General features: G+C 36.0%; 1 protein-coding gene across 1 annotated transcript; it reads left to right on the forward strand.

Annotated features, from left to right (window-relative positions):
- Positions 1 to 6,780: 6,780 nt before the first annotated feature.
- On the forward strand, positions 6,781 to 18,283 carry CD2 (CD2 molecule). The gene is made up of 5 exons (XM_026663893.2): positions 6,781 to 6,921; positions 13,788 to 14,129; positions 15,203 to 15,457; positions 15,924 to 16,052; positions 17,701 to 18,283. Exons 1-5 carry the CDS (start codon positions 6,816 to 6,818, stop codon positions 17,895 to 17,897), a joined length of 1,029 nt encoding a protein of 342 aa, XP_026519678.2. The 5' UTR covers positions 6,781 to 6,815; the 3' UTR covers positions 17,898 to 18,283.
- The last annotated feature ends 1,451 nt before the right edge of the window (positions 18,284 to 19,734 follow it).

Here is a 19,734-nt window from a genome sequence, read left to right on the forward strand (position 1 = left end):
AACTCAAAGTAAACCGCACCAAACTTGATTGCAGGAAATACGACTTCAGCAATAGAGTGGTCAATGTCTGGAATACTCTACCCGACTCTGTAGTTTCTTCCCCAAACCCCAAAAACTTTAACCTTAGACTGTCTACTATTGACCTCACCCCTTTCCTAAGAGGTCTGTAGGGGCGTGCATAAGCGCACCAACGTGCCTACCGTCCCTGTCCTATTGTTTCTCTTATTCTTTTATTTTTCATATATGTACCCATTTCATGTATTCACAACTATGTATACTCTTATACTTATTATCTTGTAAACAATTGGCAAATCAAATAAATCAAATAAAAATAAATAAATAAATAATCTTATTGCATGTAGAATTGAATTAGCCATTAGCATCTTGAGCCTATGCAATTTGGTTACCTGACAAAGGGATGAGCAAACGAAGTAAAAACTACAATCAAATTGGAGGTCTCTCTTCTTTGTAATGATCCACCTAATATTTTTACTATATATCTTTGACACAGTTATATGGAGATATAATCTCATGGCCCTGGTTAACAGTTTCTGCTTAGCCTTGATCTAAAATCTTAGATCCCAGCAGTTAGTCAGGTTAAGTTTTCTAGCTCTGTAGACCTAGCTTGTAAAGGTTCTTAACCTTGTATGCAATGGGTCAGGGCTACCTTCTATTTTCTCATGAGAACTTGTTTTTTTTTAAGCTATGGAAGACAAGAGAGTAGGAGAGGTGACATCCATTCTCAGAGGTAGTACACTTCTCATTAAAAAGGCAGGGGATAGAGAAGCATGGAAAATATGAGAAGGCTTCAAAGGATGAGAAGGTAAGAAAGATGATTTGGATGTACTTCAACGAAGATCCAAAGAAGTGGAGAGACACTGAAGGACTTGGCTTCAAGATAAAGATGACTTCTGTGGGAAGCTGTAGTGAAAGGAAGTCAGTTTCCTAGTTTCCTGTCAACATCAGAGTGTTGCTAGTGCTAGTCATGGTATTTAACCTTATATTTTATTTTATTAAATTTATATCCTTTTCCAATCAGAATTGCCTCTTTGTGGTATACATACTAAAGCCAGAATTAACACATCTATTTATCCTGTAAAACAGGGATGTCAAACTGGATTTCTTTGAGGGCCAGATCAGCATTGTAGTTCTCCTCTGTGGACTGGGGGGAGGGCATGGAGTGTGTGTGTGTGTGAGAGAGAGAGAGATGGGACAGATGCTTCCTGCAGCACTTTGCTGGCAAAAATGGGGCATGGGGGAGAAATGTGCAGCCCTCTGAACCACGTTTTTGGTATCTATGGCCTCTTGCAGCACTTTGCTGGCTAAAAATGGGTTATGAGAAAACTCCGTGAGGTCTCCACATGGCCCATTTTTGGCCTCCCTGGGCTCCAGCAGCTCTGGAGCCAAAAACGATCTATGTTTTTGACTGGCAGAGTGCTGCAGGAGGCCATGGAGGCCCAAAGCAGGCTGTGGGGGAGTTGCATGCATCCCCCCCATGGACCATTTTGGCCAGCAGAGGCACCGTGGACCAGTCCTTTCATATTTCCAGGCCAGCCCTGTGAACCAGATTAAAACACCCCACATGCCAGATCTGGTCTGTGGGCCTTGAGTTTGACACCCCTAAGGTAAAATGTGCACATATTATGTAGAGACATGATTAACCTTAAAATGATTGAGCAGACTTCATAAATCAAGTATTTTGTTTACCTTTTACTGCTTATCAGAAAGACGGATGAGGAAAGCAGGAAAGACGAACAAAGGAAATCATCTTAATAAGCTGCTGCTTAACTGCTGTAATTAAATACTGCTTGTAATTAAATACTTGCTTTCCATGCCTGCAGATGAAACTGGTATCTGGCCTTAAGTTGTTAATAAAAGCAGGAACCCTCCTCTCCCACTAGTGTGGTGTAAATTGAAGCAGATCCCATGAACTCATGAAGTCCCTTTGTACAATCATAGCAGAATTTGCTTCTCTTCCTTTGGGGTTCTCCTGTCCTGCTGTCTTCCTCTATGCTTCCATTTCACTTAGTAGTAGCTTGGGAAACAGCATGAAGGCTGAGAGAAGAGAAACCACCCCAGGAAGCGCAGCTCAGGCAGAGTTTCAAAGTTAAATATCTCCCACTTATATCGCAGTGTCCTATTGGTAAATGCAATTTTTAAAACTTCATTGATATTATGCTGAAAGAAGGTGGAAGTAAAGCCACTTGTTATCAACCTTCCTTGATAACAAGTGACACAATCCTTTTCAAGACAAAAGCCCTGTTTGGCAATGGAGCACAACCGATGCAACAGGGAAGCAGAATAAGATAAAAGATTATTAAAATTGTTTTGTGCTGACTCAGAGATGAATGCATTGGGCTTGAACACAAAATCAGGGAAAGGACCAAAAAGTATGCACTATGTTATTTTCACCTTGTAGAGATAAAAAAAACTAGCCTTAACAATCTGACTGGACTCCTGTTTTTCTGGGCAGCAAGAAGGAATTGCCCCTGCTGCCTTCTAAGATATGTTTTTTACTTGTTAGAATAGATCACCCAGCCCTGGGTATTCCTTAATGGTTATCCAAATCAAGTAATAACAAGTCATGCCTCTGTTTAGCTTCTGGGCCAGATGAGTTGCCCAATTAACAAAGACTAATTATGGGACTGTGTAACCTCCAGGAGTTGCTAAACACTGCATTTTAATGTGTGGCCAGTTTTAATGGAGGTTGAGAAGATTCAATGTCCAGTTATTGACCAGCATACTTTTCATCACTTGCTTTGATTGCTTTCTTTCAATTGTTATGGGTCGGTAGTATTAGGATATAATATTTCTGTCTGGGAAAAGCAACTTGGTGGTATACAAGTTACCAAGAATTCTAAGAATTTATTATGCTGAGTAGTTTAATTATAAATAGTTTAACATGCATTCAGGAGCTACATTAAGCACGAGACAGCTGTGCAATTTGACAACATTGCCACCAGGTGACAGCAAAGGGCAAAACTTCAGTATTTGAAGACTTCAGAATGGAGAGGGCATAGTTTTTGCTTGTGCTTCTTTGTTCTCTACCCAAATGTACTTGCTGCAGAAGTGAGTTGGAAGGATGGAAGGAGAGAGGGGGGAGGGGAGAGAGGGAGAGGGAGGGCAGGGAGAGCTGAAAAATGCCAAGGTGAGGAAAAGCATAATTAAAGTATAAAAAGTTGAAATGATGCCTATTTGTAAACATATAACATATGTAGTTTTGTAAATTTAACTAGGAAAAGGTAAATATTTCTGTAAACATGAAACCTAAATTCAAAGAAGACTTTCTAATTTATAGATCATTTCTGCAGTGACCTTGACTTCTTTAATTCCATTATTATGAATTACATCAGTCATTACTAACTACCACACTCCTGCAGAGATGCTGCAAATCACACCACACTTTGGGAAATAATCATTCATTAATAGCTGATATTTTGTGTAAGAAAGACTAATACAAGAAGACCGAATTCAATACTGACAAGTTTGGAGTGCAAGCTGTTCTATCACTTTCAAAATGCTTGCTCCATTAGAAGCCAGCTTAGAGCTTAGTAAATATGGAGCTAGATATTAGCCCTTATTCGTTGTTTTATCCAACCTTTCTGCAAGACCTATTTCAAAGTGAATAATTAAAAAAAGAAAACCCATAAAGCAGATGGACTACCAATAAAGAAAATGTAGGGCTTTCCCACACATACGCCTAACTGCAGCATTGATGTTGTCCAGAATAATCTTTTTCTTTTTGGGTCTCCATGGCATTGTCTTCATCTTGTTGAAGAATAAGTCAGAGTTATGTTGTTTTTAATCATTCTGGTATTGAAGAAGACTTTACTCCTTTATTCCTACACAGCCCAGAGGCAACTTCTACTTGTCTAAAATCTGTTTTACTTGCTTGCTTATTATTTGGGCTGGACAGTCAATGGCATGGTGGCCTAGAAGTGAAGATGCTCACCTCCCACTTAGAAGGTTGACAGTTCAATTGCAGGGAATGGCATATGTTTCTATATTAGGGTACAAAGATAAAATATCTGCTGTGAACTCTGTGCAGGTATCAGGAAGTATTCAGCATTCAGGCAGTAAATGCTCAGTTACATTTTGTCAACTCCACCCCAAATAAAGGGGTTAAAGGGAAAAAAATAAGCTGGAGGGAAGTTAGAATGTGCCTGGGAACAGAGCAATATAGGCCAAATAAGGATCAGCAGTGGGGACAGCAATTTCATGCTATTTTAAGGGTTTGCTCACCCAGGTTTGGAGGGACAGCATGGGGAAAAGGCTGCAGATGACAGAGGATTATTTTTTAACAGAAGAGAATCATAAAGTATATTAGGTTTGGAATTGCAACTATTCAGTTACTGGTCTTGTCTATCTTTCAGCCTAACTGTCCTATAAGATTGTTGTAAAGATAAAATGGGGAGAAAGGGGGGGGAAAGGAAGGAAGGAAGAAAATAATACTTATTTCTCATTTGTGTCTTGCCTAATATTGCTTACACCAGGAGTAGGCAATGTGTGGCGCTCTAGATACTGCTGCATTAGGTGCAACTCTCAGTGTTCCCAAACAGTGTAGCCAATGGGAAAGATGCTGAAATTTGTATTCAGCAGCATTTGAAATGCCACAGACATTATCATTTGCAGGTACTTTAGCCAAATGTATGAGCCAGTAAAGTAATAACTCATTTCCGTAGCCTAGGATGGACATGCCGCATTGAGAATAGTCTAGGTAACATAGGTTCAGACTGAAAAAGCTAGTTAGATAACTAGCGAAACATTTCAAACTAAAAAGAACAAAGTTCAGTTGCCATGATTCAACTTCCAGACAACCTAGGTAAAATAATTTGCTATTGCAAGGCTGACAGTACTTTTCCATAGAATGTTGTTTTACCCTTCTTGGAAGAAATGTCCATCTGGGTTCACTTCCAAGTGGGAAGAAAGACACTGGAAACATGGAGACTACTTGGAAGGATGATTTTAATGGTGGACAGGACCACATTGAGGTCCTGGGTAAAAAAGCACATGGATGAGAGAGGGAGAGAGATTTATAACCTCTATTGGGCTTTGAACTTGCTTCCTGTTCCTGTGGCAAGAAAGTATCCTTGGGGCCTTGGGGCCATGCAGGGGTAACTTTGCAGCTTGTCTTGAGTCCCAAGCTTGGTTGAATTTTGTTGGGTGATGCAATATTTCCTGGTGCCATGTGGTGAGATGGGTAGAGGGTTAATCCTATCATGTCCTGATCCCATCACCCTGGAGCTGCAGGAAGCTGCTTTGTCTTTAAAAATATGTTTCTCCTTTTCTCATCCAGGGAAATATAATATTCTGCCTTTTTAATATTTCCTAGAATATTTCATTCTTCTGGAAGGGGGTAGGTGCTAACTTTCTACACCCTGCACTGTACATTTTTTAGAATCTTGATTTGTTTTACATTTCTGATATATTTTATAAAAATAAAAAAGCAACATTCATTTTTGTTTCTGTTAGGCATGTGGAAACACTATAGCGGTGGTTTTTTTTGAACTAGCTTCCTGTTCCTGTAAGTGAAAGACTGTTGAGATTCAGAGAACTTGTTGATTTTGAGAACCCTTTTATGGTGATCAGAATAACTTTGCAACTATGCACTGCATTACTATGGAGATAAAGCAGAATAGAATGATAACCAGAATGCAGTGACACCTGGATCTTGATAACTACTTTTTTAGCTATTTTATCATGCTAATGACTCATGTGTGACTTGTATCTATTAAAACCACAAGCCAGAATATGCAGCTTTTTCATTGGCCAGAGTTACCTATCTGTTTACGGAAATTTTCAGCTATCATCCAGGTCGTGGTTGTCCCAAAGGTGCTTTTTTTCTAGAAAAACAAAATCCAGTTGCCATTTGAAAAAGCACCTTTGGAACAATTTGTGCAGTCTAAATGCATACATTTCATGTTATTTCCCATCACTTTTTACCTATCTGTGAAAACTTAAAATATTAGGCTAATTGCTACTATCTGTTATTGTCATGGAACACATTATTTCTTATTACTTCTCCTAGTTTCTGCAGCTCAATTGCTTGGTTTATAATAATTGGGAGAATTGTGAACTATTATCTAAAATGAGTTACTAAAACCGACACTGAGGTTTTAGTAACTCATTTTGATAAAGGTAACATAAACTTTGAGCTCCTTCATAATATATGGAGAATACAGTGGTAAAAGAAATCAGTTCCATGATGAAGGATTACTAAAGTAACTCTCCAACGCAGTAGAGGATGAATTACACAAAGAATGCAACTCTGTGAATACAAGCTTTTGTTACATAATGCTATTGTCTATAGTAATTCCAAAAACTGTATAGACATGATTGCCAACCTTCCTTTTTAGCAGGATGTTTGTAACTTTGGAAGTAACCTTATGGAGAACTGAATTAAACAGCTTTCCATGGGATATAAATATTGTTTAAGTTATGTTATAATAGTCAGGCAGTTTGCAAAGACACAAAACTAGAGATGGTATTCAGCAAGTTCTGACCAATTCTGGAGAACCGGTAGCAGAAATTTTGAGTAGTTTGGAGAAGCGGCAAATACTACCTTTGACTGGCCTCACCCACATCTTGTTCAATTTTTCTTTGAAATCATAGAAGAAAATAAAGATTTTGGAAGGAAAGGAAAAAACATCAGTTGTATATTTTTGCAATATCTGCTTATAAAGATACTGATAGCCATTATAACTGACTCTGCTATTTTCATTGTTAGAGAAAGTGCAGATGGCATGGGTGATGGGAGGGAGGGAAACAGAAAGAGAAAACGGAACAATGTGATTTATGTGTGTCAGATACTGCAGATGGTATCATATGCTCCCTTGTCTCTCTTGATAAATACAGCCTTGAACATGAACTTGGACAAGCCATTTCTAATTAAATTCCTAATGATCTTGTTCAGCTTGGAAGGTGAGTTTAAAAATACATTCTTTGAATTTATTTGCAAATGTGAAGAACTCTTATCGCAAATGTTTTCACTGTAGTAACAAAGTTATTACAGTTTAATATTTTTTAAAATAACATTTTTGAAAGTGAACAAACAGCATTGAGGGGCTAAGATTTTGGACTTAGAGGTATCAGTGAAAAGTTAGTGAATGTCCTTAAGCTAGTCTTTGAGACATTGGATTTAGAGAAAAAGATTGGTCCAAAACCTCCCATTTAGTTCCTGCAACTGAGAGTGGACTAAAACCTGGGTTCTCCTAGTCCAAGTCTAACATCTTAATTACTATTTTAGACTGACAGCTATTAAGATTGGAAATGAGTCTCCTAGGATTTAGTAGAGTTTGGGTTTTGTACAATTTTATTGATGTTTATAAAAGTCAGCTATAGACATTGTAGAAGTTATGGAACATATGATGCAATATTGTGAATACTTGATTATACCCAGCAGTTTAATACAAACATTTACAAAAAGGTTATGGGAGCAAAATAGTAATGTAATGCAAACACTGAAAAACAAAAAACCTGAAATAGTTTAGAATCAGCCGAATTGCTTTCTTAAAAATTATATTTGTAATACGCAATAAAAACGGAACACTTCCATCAAAATTTCAGTTGATACTCTTTTCAGATAGGCTTTTATTATGTGGAAAATATTAAACTATATACACATTAAATGATATACATAAACTATAAAATACCATACTGAACCCCATTTGAAATAAAATAGAATCCATTTATTTACCATCTTTACTGTCAAATTAAGTTGATTTTTCTATAACAAAAGCTCTGAAATGTAGCTTTTATAGTCTTCCTAAATATTAGAAAGGTTATCTTGACCATGGAAGCAAGCTATTCCTGAATGTGAAGCCCTTTCCCTCCTTTTGGTTATATATACCCATAATGCTCCTTCCCAACTGGCCTATACTGGGTGGGTAGATTCTACCTGTCGCTAACAGTCCCAAGATAAATAGGATTGAACCAAAAACAAATTACATTTATCTACAGCAACATTATTATATTGAACTGTTGAAGTTGGGAATAATGTTTGAGAAAATGTTGAATGTGAAATATTTGGTGATAACCTTTCAGACTACCCTTAAGCAGTGCAATGAAAAATATAACTGCCATTCAGAATTTTATCAGCAAAACAAATCAGGAGTCCCAAAGGTGCTTTTTCAAAAGGTAATTGGACATTCTTTGAAGATGTTTCACTTCTCATCCAAGAAGTTTCTTCAGTTCTGACTTGGTTGCTGGAGAATGGAAGGATTTACATTTTTTGCAGACATTCTTTTGAGAGTCGTTGAGACCACTCTGAAGTTTGTCTGTGTCTTCAGGGTCACTTGAGTAATGCAGATGGGTATGGAGCCTTCTTGGAACTGCTGAAAGGACTATGTTGTAGAGCTGTGCTTTGTGCAGGATGTTTTCTGCCCCATGTCCCTTCACCATTGAAAACCAGAAAGTCCAGTTGCCTTGAAAAAGGACTTTTGGGATACCCATGACCAGGATGACTGAGAATTTCCATGGACAAATTAGGAGAGTTGTTCTTTTTCTAATGAAAAACACTACAGACTTCACTTTAACTTAAAAAAAAAAACTTCTTCCCAAATGTGATACCTTTCAGATGTTTTATAATTTAAAATAAGATATTAATGGATTGAAAATCCAGTGCATCTGATTGGCAGTAAGCTGAGAAAAGCTACCTTAACTCTTTGGCAGCCAAACAATAGCACTTAGACTTATATACCGATTCACAGTGCTTTACAGCCCTCTCTAGGCAGTTTACAGAGTCAGCATATTGCCCCCAACAATCTGGGTCCTAACTATTAGGTGCTAATATTGTAGTCTCTTGACTAATTGTGCCATCACCATACTCTAAATAAATAAATAAGCTGCCTTAAATCTCTGGGCAACAAACTATTAACACGAGAAAGAAGAAACCTTTTTAATATGCTTCTGCAGTCAAAAGTGTTCTTTTCATTTCTGAATGTCCCTTCTTAATTGTAAATCATGTGGGGGAAAATTTACAGTTTAGCAGAAACCAGTTTGTGCGAGTTGGAAGAAAAGTTTCCAAATCCACCTGCTTGAATACAGGTTCCGCACAGGGCTGTGTCTTGAGTCTTCTATTGTTCACCTTGATGACCCACAATGCCTGTGCCAAACCTTCTACAAATCATATTGTGAAGTATGTGAATGACATGGCAGTGGTGGGTCTTATCTGGGACGACAGTCAAGATACTTTTAGAGGTGAAGGCTCTGGTGGACTGGTGTAATAAAAGTAACCTGATTCTAAATGTTAATAAAACAAAGGAGGTCATTGTAGATTTTAGAAAGAGCCAGCATAGTCATACTCCACTCAGTATCAAGGATGCAGCTGTAGAGGTGGTCATCAGTATTAAATATCTGGGGGTGCAGATAACTTAACAATCTGAACTGGTCTCTCCACACATCATCGTTAGTGAAAGGTGCAAACCAGCACCTGCATTTCCTGCATTGGATGAGGTGAGCACATCTTTCTTCTTCTGTCCTGGCCACTTTTTACAGAGGCCCAAATGAGAGCGTTTCCACAAATTGCATCCCTGTTTGGTTTGGTGGCAGCAGTGCCTCAGATAGAAAGTCCATACAGAGACTGGTAAGGACAGCCGAGAAGATTATAGGAAGCTCACTTCCTATTATTGAGGATACTGCTTGTAAGCGTTATGTGCTTAGAGCTCAAAGCATTGTTAGAGACCCCACACATGCACTTTATGGTCTGTTTCTGTTGCTCCCTTCTGGGAGGAGATTTTGAAGTATTTCTAGCAGGACTATTGATTCTGTAACAAATGGCATTCCCTATGCCATCTGTCTGTAAACTCACATGTACATACATACATCTGAACTAGATTGTGTTGTTTCTCTGTGTCATATATTATATGTGGATATATATACATAATTTTGCATTTATTTATTTGTCATGTTTATGCAGTGTATATTGGAGGTGGTAACCCTTTGAGAGCTGTATGTAACGGAATTTCATTTTAATGCATGCCAATTAGTGTACATCCAAAGTGACAATAAAGTTATTATTCTGTTCTGTTATGTTCTGTTCCGTTCCATTCCATTCCATTCCATTCCATTCCATTCTATTCTATTCTATTCTATTCTATTCTATTCTATTCTATTCTATTCTAATAAACATATTCACATAGGTCTAATTATCTTTCTGTTTCATTCAGTTTATCACAATTAGGACTGAATGGAATGCATGCGTTATTAACTTTTCCTTCTCCTTGTCATCTTAATCTAATTGGAAACTCACAATTTAAATTAAAGAACATAGCTCAGAATAGGCAGTTTTCTCAATGAAGAGAAATAATAGATTCCTTCAAGGACCTGTGTTTAGACATTTTTAATTTGTTCATAAAAATTAAGGGTAAGCAGTTTGTAGACAATACTAAAATTTTCAGGATGATAAAAAACAAACATAGTTATGAAAAGGATTTTATTAAATTGGATGAATACTCAACTAAATGGCAATTTCAACATTTGGGAGAAATGGAAAGTTAGACTAAAAGAGGTCTATTTTTACATGCCTCAAAGCATTTGTAATGATTTTGGGGGCTTTGTGAAATGTCTATGAGAATAAAGGTAGTCCGTGCTTATGACTGGTTGCTAGGCAACTGTTGAAAGTTACAGCAGATCCAAAAAGCTACTTACCCTCAGGGTCAAAACCCTGATGTCTGGGGTCCTGCCATGGTCACATGACTGCATTTTAAATGCTTGTTAACCTTCTGCATTTATGATTATTTGCAGTACCCCATGATCACATGACTGCAATTTTGGGCATTTTTGACAGAAACTGGTGTTTATTTTTGGTTTCTGGCAAAATCCTCCCCATAGCGAACAACGGATTTACTCAATGACTGTGTATTCAGTTATCAACTGTGACATTTGCTTTGCGACCACCGTGTTTGCTTGATCACAGCCACAAAAATGTCATAAAATGATATCTGGTCCCTTGGTGACCCACTTTATAACTGTTACGGTTGAAATTGTGGACTCAATTCTTGTTGTGACTACCTGTATTCTAGTTTTTCAATATAATTCTTCCCACAGAAATTGCTTTAGTCAAATAAAATAATATATCCATGGAAATAACTGAAATCTACATGGAACAAAAAATTTAGAAAGAGTCCAGTTTTCTATAGCATATATTTGTTTGTTTGTTTGTTTGTTTAACAAATTTATGTGGTCATCCAACTCACACATGATGACTCCAGGTATATACAGCAATAAAAATACCACAATTTAAAACTTTTGCCATCCCCTGAGGCTATGAACACCATCAAACAAGCCACTTGATCAATCGGAACCATTTTTGGATTCCCAGAAACATGTCTTCAGGGCCTTTGAAAAAGTGACAATCTTACCTGCATTTCTTATGTACACTTTTCCATCACTTTTGGTTTATTAAGGCAAGTGTGTCCTATGTATTGGCCATATGAGATAAACCAGTTAGGGATGACAACCAGATAACATAGTTCTACTTTATTATAAAGCTACACTGATAAAATTTTCCAAGTCTGAAAGTACAATCTCACCCCTGTCTCCTTTACAGCCTGAGAAACTAGTGAGGGTCTCTTCTGAACTTCTTGCTCTGACCAGCATCCAGTTATGAGCTATGCTGTCTCTTGTTTGATTATTCCTTTCGTAGCATCTCTTTGTCATCTCACAAGGTCATGTTCTCTGTGTCCAGAATCCCAGAAGCATTTGTCTTTCTGGGCAGGGAATTCGCCTGTTTCAGCCTTCACAGTCGGCTATGTTTGCATAATATTGTGCCAGAGTATAGGCCATCCAATGGTTAGGTATGTCAGTATTAATTAAATATGTCATAAGGAAGACAGAATACCTGTTGGATTCACTGGCAATAAAGGTTGGGGGCCTGACTAGGTCCAATTATTGGGCTGATCATATGCTGAGTAGAAAACCTAGACAGAAAGCCGAAGATGAGATTTTAGTTGCCACTGCCTTTTTCCATGTGAATTAAAGTAGTTAATGGAGCAAAGCTAAAGGGAAAATGAATAATTTGAATCTATAGTTGAGTATGATCACCTACATTCTAGCCTCCATTTTCATGAGGCCTGTCTCTAGTCTTGGGGTGCTATAAGATATACATTTTGGGACCTAAAGGGTCAATATTTTTAAAAAATGGATTAAACATCTAATGGTGTAGAATTGGAAATGGGACTCAGCTGGGCACCATAAAGAAGTTGTGCTATTGGCTCAGTTTTGAATAGTTTGAATGTTGCAGATATATAGTGGCTTCCTCTTGTCTTGAAATTCAAGGATGGCAGATGAATTCCTCTGTGCATTTTCAACAACATAGTTTCCACAAGGTTTCCTACTATTGGTAGAAAGAAGGATTACCCCAGGTATTTGAAACAGGAGGCTTGGTCGGTCTTGTGACCAAGGTTCTTGGGCCTTTTGGCAAATGCCATGATTTTGGTTTTCTGATAATTGAGTACTAATTAGTCTTCCTTGCAATACCATGTTAGTATTCTCAATGCCCCCCTAGGGCAATAGGTGTTTTTGAATCATCTGCATTATAAGCACAGAATAAAACAGAGAAATGTCGTCCAGTTTGGGGGCTGGAAAGTTTGTATTGAGATCTCTCATCCTGGAGTTGAATTATACAGCCTTGCTTGACACCTTTCTCATTTCAATGTGGTCCTAGGAATTAAATTTATAATTCTAAATCCTAATACTTCCTTTAAAAGTCAGCTGAATGACTTTGGCCAATCACTCTCTTCGAACCTTGGGATAAAGACTAATCCCAAAAATGTCACCAATAAAACTGCAAGGACTTATTTGCATAGTCACCAGGAATCAAAAGTGACTTGAATTCATCATATATATTTTTTACAAAATATTAGAATTTTTCAAAGTCAGTGTATTATATGTTCAATTTATGCATGTTTAAAATTAAACAAAAGGAAAATTGAAGCAATGGGGACTTTAAACAGCTGATCCCCCTACTTAAACCAACATCTAATATGGCAAACAATTAAAAATGGGGTTAGATATGATTGATATTTGGATGGAGACCATCAGAAATCTCAGAGCAATAAACTAGCTTGGAAAGTTAAAGAAAACATTCTGAAAAAGACATCAAACTGTTTCTGTATAGTTGCCAGAGAAAACAACTTGGGTATACTTAAACATTTGTCATTTATTCAGTGAAGTTGTTATCTTTAACTGTGTATATATGTGAGTAAAAGGGAAGTTGGTTTGGATAAGTTAATTTTTTTAAAAAGTAAAGTTCTATTGTGCATATGCATGTTAACACAGGAACATAAGAAACAATGGATGGCAACTAACCAAAGAGAGAAACAATTTAAAACTAATGAGAGATTTCCTAACAGAACAATCAATCAGTTTTTAGAAGTTATGGATGCTCCAACACTGGAGGTTTTAAAGAAGATATTAGATAATAATGTGAAATGGTATAGGGTTTCTTGCTTGATTAGAAGACCTGCAAAGTCAATCCCAATTTTGTTATTCTGTTATAACAGGCTTTTCTGAATGCCAATCATTATGAAACTTGTCCCAAAAATACAAAACACCACTGATTTTAATATAATTGCTTCTGTAGGGACCAAACACTTTCTATACTTACCATTGTTATATATACGAACTACTTTAAATCAAGGCAATGTGTTTAACACTGATGTTAATTTCTTTGGAAGATGAAACCCTGTATATTATAAGATATGCAGGAAACTGATAAAATTTAAAAAGCAGTAAGCACATATTTTTCCATTTATAATCTAAAGAACAAAATGTACATTTTTTTGTAGGTCCTGTGTCCATGAATGACAAGATTCACGGTGGTTCAGTGTCCATGAATGACAAGATTCACGGTCGTACAGGAAACCAAATTATTCTTTCTGCACCCAAACACAGTACCAAACCATTTTATTTAATATGGACTAAGAACTCTACATTTATTGCAGATTATTCAGATAATAGTATTACATTATCAACAAAACAACCAGAACCAAACAAATACTACTTATTTCTTAATGGAAGTCTGAAAATAAATAGATTGAGGAAAATGGATGCTGGAAATTATGAAGTAGAGGCATATACTGAAACTGGCAAGCATTTATTTCATGGATTAATTACATTGCAAGTTGATGGTGAGTTTTTGAATACCAAACTACCCTTCATCAACCTGTGAGCATCTTTGTTTTACTTCTTTTCTCCTTCATATTGGCACTTTGGATTGGCCATAGTTGCATTTCTGTGGGCAGTGATATTCCCATACGGTCTTTACTGTAAATTTTTAAAAATTGATCAGCATTAATAAGAGAGACAACCCTCAGGAAATAATGTCTTAAATGCCCAAGTCTCTAACAAATACCAATAGATTGAAATCAGCTAAGAAAACTTGACTGCTACTGGAAAATATTCAACACTGACATAACATGATGCCATAGTTCAATTAGTAGGCAAATGCCTGCAATTTGTGTGTGGAGGAAGTATTTTCCCCCCATAGGATCAGAAATGTTGCTGTACTGATAGCAGTTTCTTGAAACCCTAAAATGACATTTCCTAACAGTCTCATATTGTTGTTAGATGTTGTATGGGACCAGAAAGTATGGAACATCATAAAGCAGGGGTAGGAAATCTGTGGCCTTCTAGAAGTTGTTGAATAACAACTTCCAGCAGTTCCAGACAGCTTGGCAAATAGGGAAGCCAAGCTTTCTAGTTTAGCAACATCTGGAGAACCATCCATTTCCCATCCCTACCTTGGGGTAAAAAATAATCTTTCAGCCCACTACATGCATACAATCCAAAACAAAGAATTAAAACAATGCATAATCTTGCTGTGGAATGTAAGAATAGCCAAAAGGATATAATAGACAAAATATTGTTCTACGCTGGGACAACAGTGAAAAATAAAAGATTAAAATCCCTCAAGCATGATTATAATATTTAGACTTATATATTGCCCGCAACAATCTGGGTCCTCATTTTACTGACCTCGGAAGGATCGAAAGCTGAGTCAACCAGGATCAAACTTCTGGCCATAGGTAGAGTTAGCCTGAAATACTGCTTATGCCACTAAGCCACCAAGGTTCTGCATGGAAATAGTAGTTGAAAAGATAAAGATTTAATTCTTTATTATTCAATTCTTAGATTAAAAATGTTTTTTTTTAAATAATGGTGTGTTTAAATCATTTAGCACAGCATATTTTTTTTCTTTCAGAGCTTCAACCAAAACTCAATGAACTTTGTCCTCAAAAAACATTGACATGCGAGGTGAAATATTCTGAGAAACCAAAACCCAGATTTAAATTGTTTCAAGATACTAAAGAAATTGAAACGCTTGAACCAGTATATGACAATGCAACATGGAAGGTGACATTGCAATTAAAAGTCCATTCTGGAAAATTCAGATGTGAGATTGATGTTAATTCTGAGAAGTATCATATCGAGAAACAAATAACATGTTCAGGAGAAGGTAGTAACTTAACTTCATAACACACTTCTAAATGCTAGACTGTATCGCCTGGAATATTAAATATGTAAACCATAATACAGTTTATTTAATTTCTGGCTTAATGTTCAGACTGAGTAGTTTGCCAATTGTACGGTAATTTTTAACATGAATCAAATCAATTGTGACCACATTTCTAAATATATTTAGTACCTGTAATTGTAACAGAGCCAATCTGTTGCATTACTAAATGTTAAATGAAATTGTGGTTTGCTTGTTTATGCCAACTGTGAAATATTCAAGAAACCATTTTTAAGGAAGCCATGAATAAATGCTTTGTATTTTTCCCTTATTTTTATCATGTCAGGCAGAAAAAATAATAGACTTTTTTTCTGTTTTGTATATGCTCACTTTCCTTCTCTATGTGCATGCATATATATGTATAAGTACACACATACAATATTTTCTTATGAGTTTTTCTGTGTTTCAGATTTACTTGATTCAGGAACTATGTTCATTATCCTGATGATTACGGGAAGTGTAGTCACATCAATCATCTTTTTGGCTCTGATTGTTTACTGCATCAGAAGGAAGAAAGTAAAAAGATGTGAAAGGGAAGGTAAGCCTGGCATTCTTTCCATTTAAAATCAAACAAATATTTCTCTTTCAAACAACCAAGCATGCTAAAACTATTAGTCACTATGAAATATATATGCTCTAAATCAATTTCTAGATATATATTAATAAAAATTAAAGTTCAGGTCTGGCTCATGGAGGAAGGGGAGAAAGGAAACACGGACAAAATACAGCATTTTACTTAATGTGTCCAAAAAAGCCTGATTTTTATAAAAGTGTGTGGTTTTTTTTTCTTTGCTCTTCACCCTGGTTTCTACATTAAAAATAAAATAATATGTTATTTTGATTGCAAATTGAATTGGTTTGTCAAAGATGAAACTCATTAAAGTGGGTGCATGATTTTTTTCCCTTCGCTAAGCAATTTTTTAAAAAAAATCTCATTGAGTCTTAAATACTCTGTCATGGAACATATTTGAAAGATTAGCGAAGAGTAGATAAAAACTAGATGTGATTTTGTTAAATTAACCTTTAAACAGTATTAAACTTGGGTTAGTATGATTATGTTTAAATTTGTCTTGTCAAATTAAACAATAAAATTTAATATTGTACTTTTTTCTGTCATAAACTTCACAATTCTGTTCTGGCTTCTAATTAGTGGGTAGATACTAGTAGAAAATTTCTTCAGTCGCTGGGGCAATACAGTATAGTATTTCTCCCTGTCTTCATCATTGAGCAGGATTTCCCAACAAAATCTACTCGGTCAGCTTCCTTGGGTACTTTTGGCAATCCCCACTACTCCAACAGGAAGATAAAGGTTGAAAGTCTTTCAGAATTATTCCCATTAATTGACTTTTTATTCTTTGGATTACAGATGACTTTCTTGTTCCTCAAATTCTTTAGTTTGCCTTTAAGGAATAGGAGCAATCCTCTGATTGGACTCTATGGCTTCTGACTAGCCTTGGTAGTCTGCCTTTTATATTGTATATTGTTTAATTTTATCTGATTTAATTACACATATTTTGTTAGTAACATTTAGGATCCAGTTTATTTAAATTTTTTTATGATAAAGGCCTTTTTTGTATTTTACAATTTCTATAGAGATGTGCTACATAAGATTTTTGTACAGTACATCTATTTTGTACTTTTGTATATTTCAATTAATTGATATTCTTTATTTCTGATCCATGTTTACTTTTTAAAGTGGATGATGATGATGATGATAATGATTTACCCAAGGCTTTCCAAGACTCTGTGTCCTGAAATAAGTTTATTTTTTTTAAAAAAAATGTGATATCAAGTAGGGGTCACTGGAGATGATTAGAAACAAAAGGCAGTCAAGTGATAATCAAGGCATCATGATGCAGATTTCCCCAACCAATAGCCCCCAAATATATTGGATTACAACTCTTCATTTTAATGCTGGCTATTGTAAGGATATGTAATCTTACCAATTTGGGGAGGGATGACTTAGACCTTGGTGCTGGATTGGAATCTTTGATATGGCAAGCTCTTTATTTCTGAGACTTCGTCCAGGTTTGAATTAGTATTGGAAATTGAGTACTTGACCATAATCTATGCTACTTTACCCTTGTGATATTCTGCATAAAATTCCGAGCTGATTTTGTACTGCTGCTCTTCAGTTAGGTCAATCAGTATTACTTAGAGTTTTAGTTTGTTTCTCCTTATTGCAGCTGAGGAATATGCCCTGCAAATCCAGATTAATAATCACCTGCAAAAAAGGAAACTTCCTGAGGTTCCTGTTTCTTCTGGCTCTAATCCATCATCTCAAAAAAACAACCCACCTCCTTCTCAACTGCAACAACAGATTGGTCCCTCCAAATCATGCTCTCATCCGAAACCACCCAGGCGCATAAAACAAAGACCTTAAGTATTTTTGTGTTGCATACTTATCTCAGAGGAAATACTTTTGCTTTCCATATTAGCACTGCAGTGTCTGTAAACTTATGGTTAGCCAAACTCTGAGCAGGCTTAAAGTGTGACTGTTGGCAAATAGATTAGAAACAAAACTAGAAAACCAGAAGATTCAGAGTAACTTATTATTCCCACACAAAACTTCATGACTAGGGAGGCTTTGGCTTGTTTTAATGATTGTATGATTGCTGTAGTTTTTAAGCAATTTAAGTATTTTCTTATGTGACATTGTTCTATATTTATATTTCCTATACTATATATTTGTAGTTTTGCACTATATTTTTGTAATACATACACAGAGAATGGCATTTAAAGCAATAAAAATTTGAAATTTGTTCCATATTTGTTCTATTTCAAATTTCTAAAAGAAATTTGTTCTATATTTGCATTGTTCTATATGTATATTTCCTATACTATATCTTTGTAGTTTTGCACTATATTTTTGTAATAGATACATAGAGAACTGCAATTAAAGCAATAAAGAGAAGAAATTTGAATGGAAATATGACCAGAAGATTAAAAAGGGGGTAGGGGATCAAAAAGACAGTCAAGTTAGAAAGTGACAAGTGGAATGGGAGAAATAAGAAAAGAAATACAGAAAAATGACTTCCAATTTTATTTGTATCTATGTGGAGGAACATTGATGTTTGTGTAGGAAAGTGAATATTTTTTTTAAAAGAATTATCTGCTTTTTTCATTACAAAAATAAAATGATTGTCCCATTTCCAGGGTGGTAATGTGAAGAAATTCGAAAGTTCACCTCCGGATCAGAGTTATATCTAAAGCATAAAAACTACCTAATATCAGTTATAATTGCCAAACAAGCCAGATTCAAACTTCAGATAAAAAAGATGGTGATTTCTAATAAAGATAAATAAGATTCACAGTTTGTGTTTTATATTTTACATGAAGCTATAGTCAATGAAAAATAGAAGTGCAGACTCTCAGCCACTTTGCAATTGCATTGGAAGGGAGGCAGAGAGAAACAAGTACAAGAGACACTGTCAGTCTTACTCTTTGTACACTAAACTATAGCTTAGCACAGCTATGGTGCTTGATGAAAGCCATTTCTGCAGGGGTGCAGTCAGCAGGGGTGCTCCCCATCTCTGCCTTTCCCATGAGTTTATTGATCAACTTGGGGGGCCCTTTATCAGGAAATCCTTGGGAATCCCATGTTTGTCCATGGGAACCCTGTGATCTGAAGCATGATGAATGGAGTACAGGAGACAAGCCACTTGTGCAAATGTCACTGTTCGTGAAATTAACGGTGGGAATGGAAACTCTTGCTCGTATTCTTGCTCTTATTGTGAGTTTTGCTCAATTTATACATTTCACTCTCTGTATTCATAGTTTGTCTTCTAGGGATACTCAGTCAAAAGAATCTTCAATTAGAATCTTAGAAGAGCAGGATAAAAATAAAATAAATAGTAATAAGAAGAGTATGGAACAAAAGACAATTGCAAAATATATTTATTTCAAACATTCAATTCCTGTTTTTCAACTTGAAAAGCAGTTGGAGTAGGATGATAATTTGAAAGAGAATTAAACATGCAGCTAGTATTAAACAAACAATAGCAGTTTATCAGAAAGATGATAAAGGAAGCATTTTCACTCTGACTCTCTGAGCTTCTTAGTCACAAAAGCTTTGTGTTCAGCAATATTTTTCACAGGAAACTATTGAACTTCCTTGTAGTCTGTGGTTCAGTGTTTCAGTGTTTTTCCCACATGTGACCTAATACTGAGATGCCTCAGTATTTTAAAAGCTTTGCCAAGAGAGAGAAGAAAGAAAATGT

Source organism: Notechis scutatus, chromosome 5, assembly GCF_049901735.1.
Source record: "Notechis scutatus isolate UNSWTSFEM ecotype Mainland chromosome 5, rNotScu1.2, whole genome shotgun sequence".
NCBI classification, from domain to species: Eukaryota; Metazoa; Chordata; class Lepidosauria; order Squamata; family Elapidae; genus Notechis; species Notechis scutatus.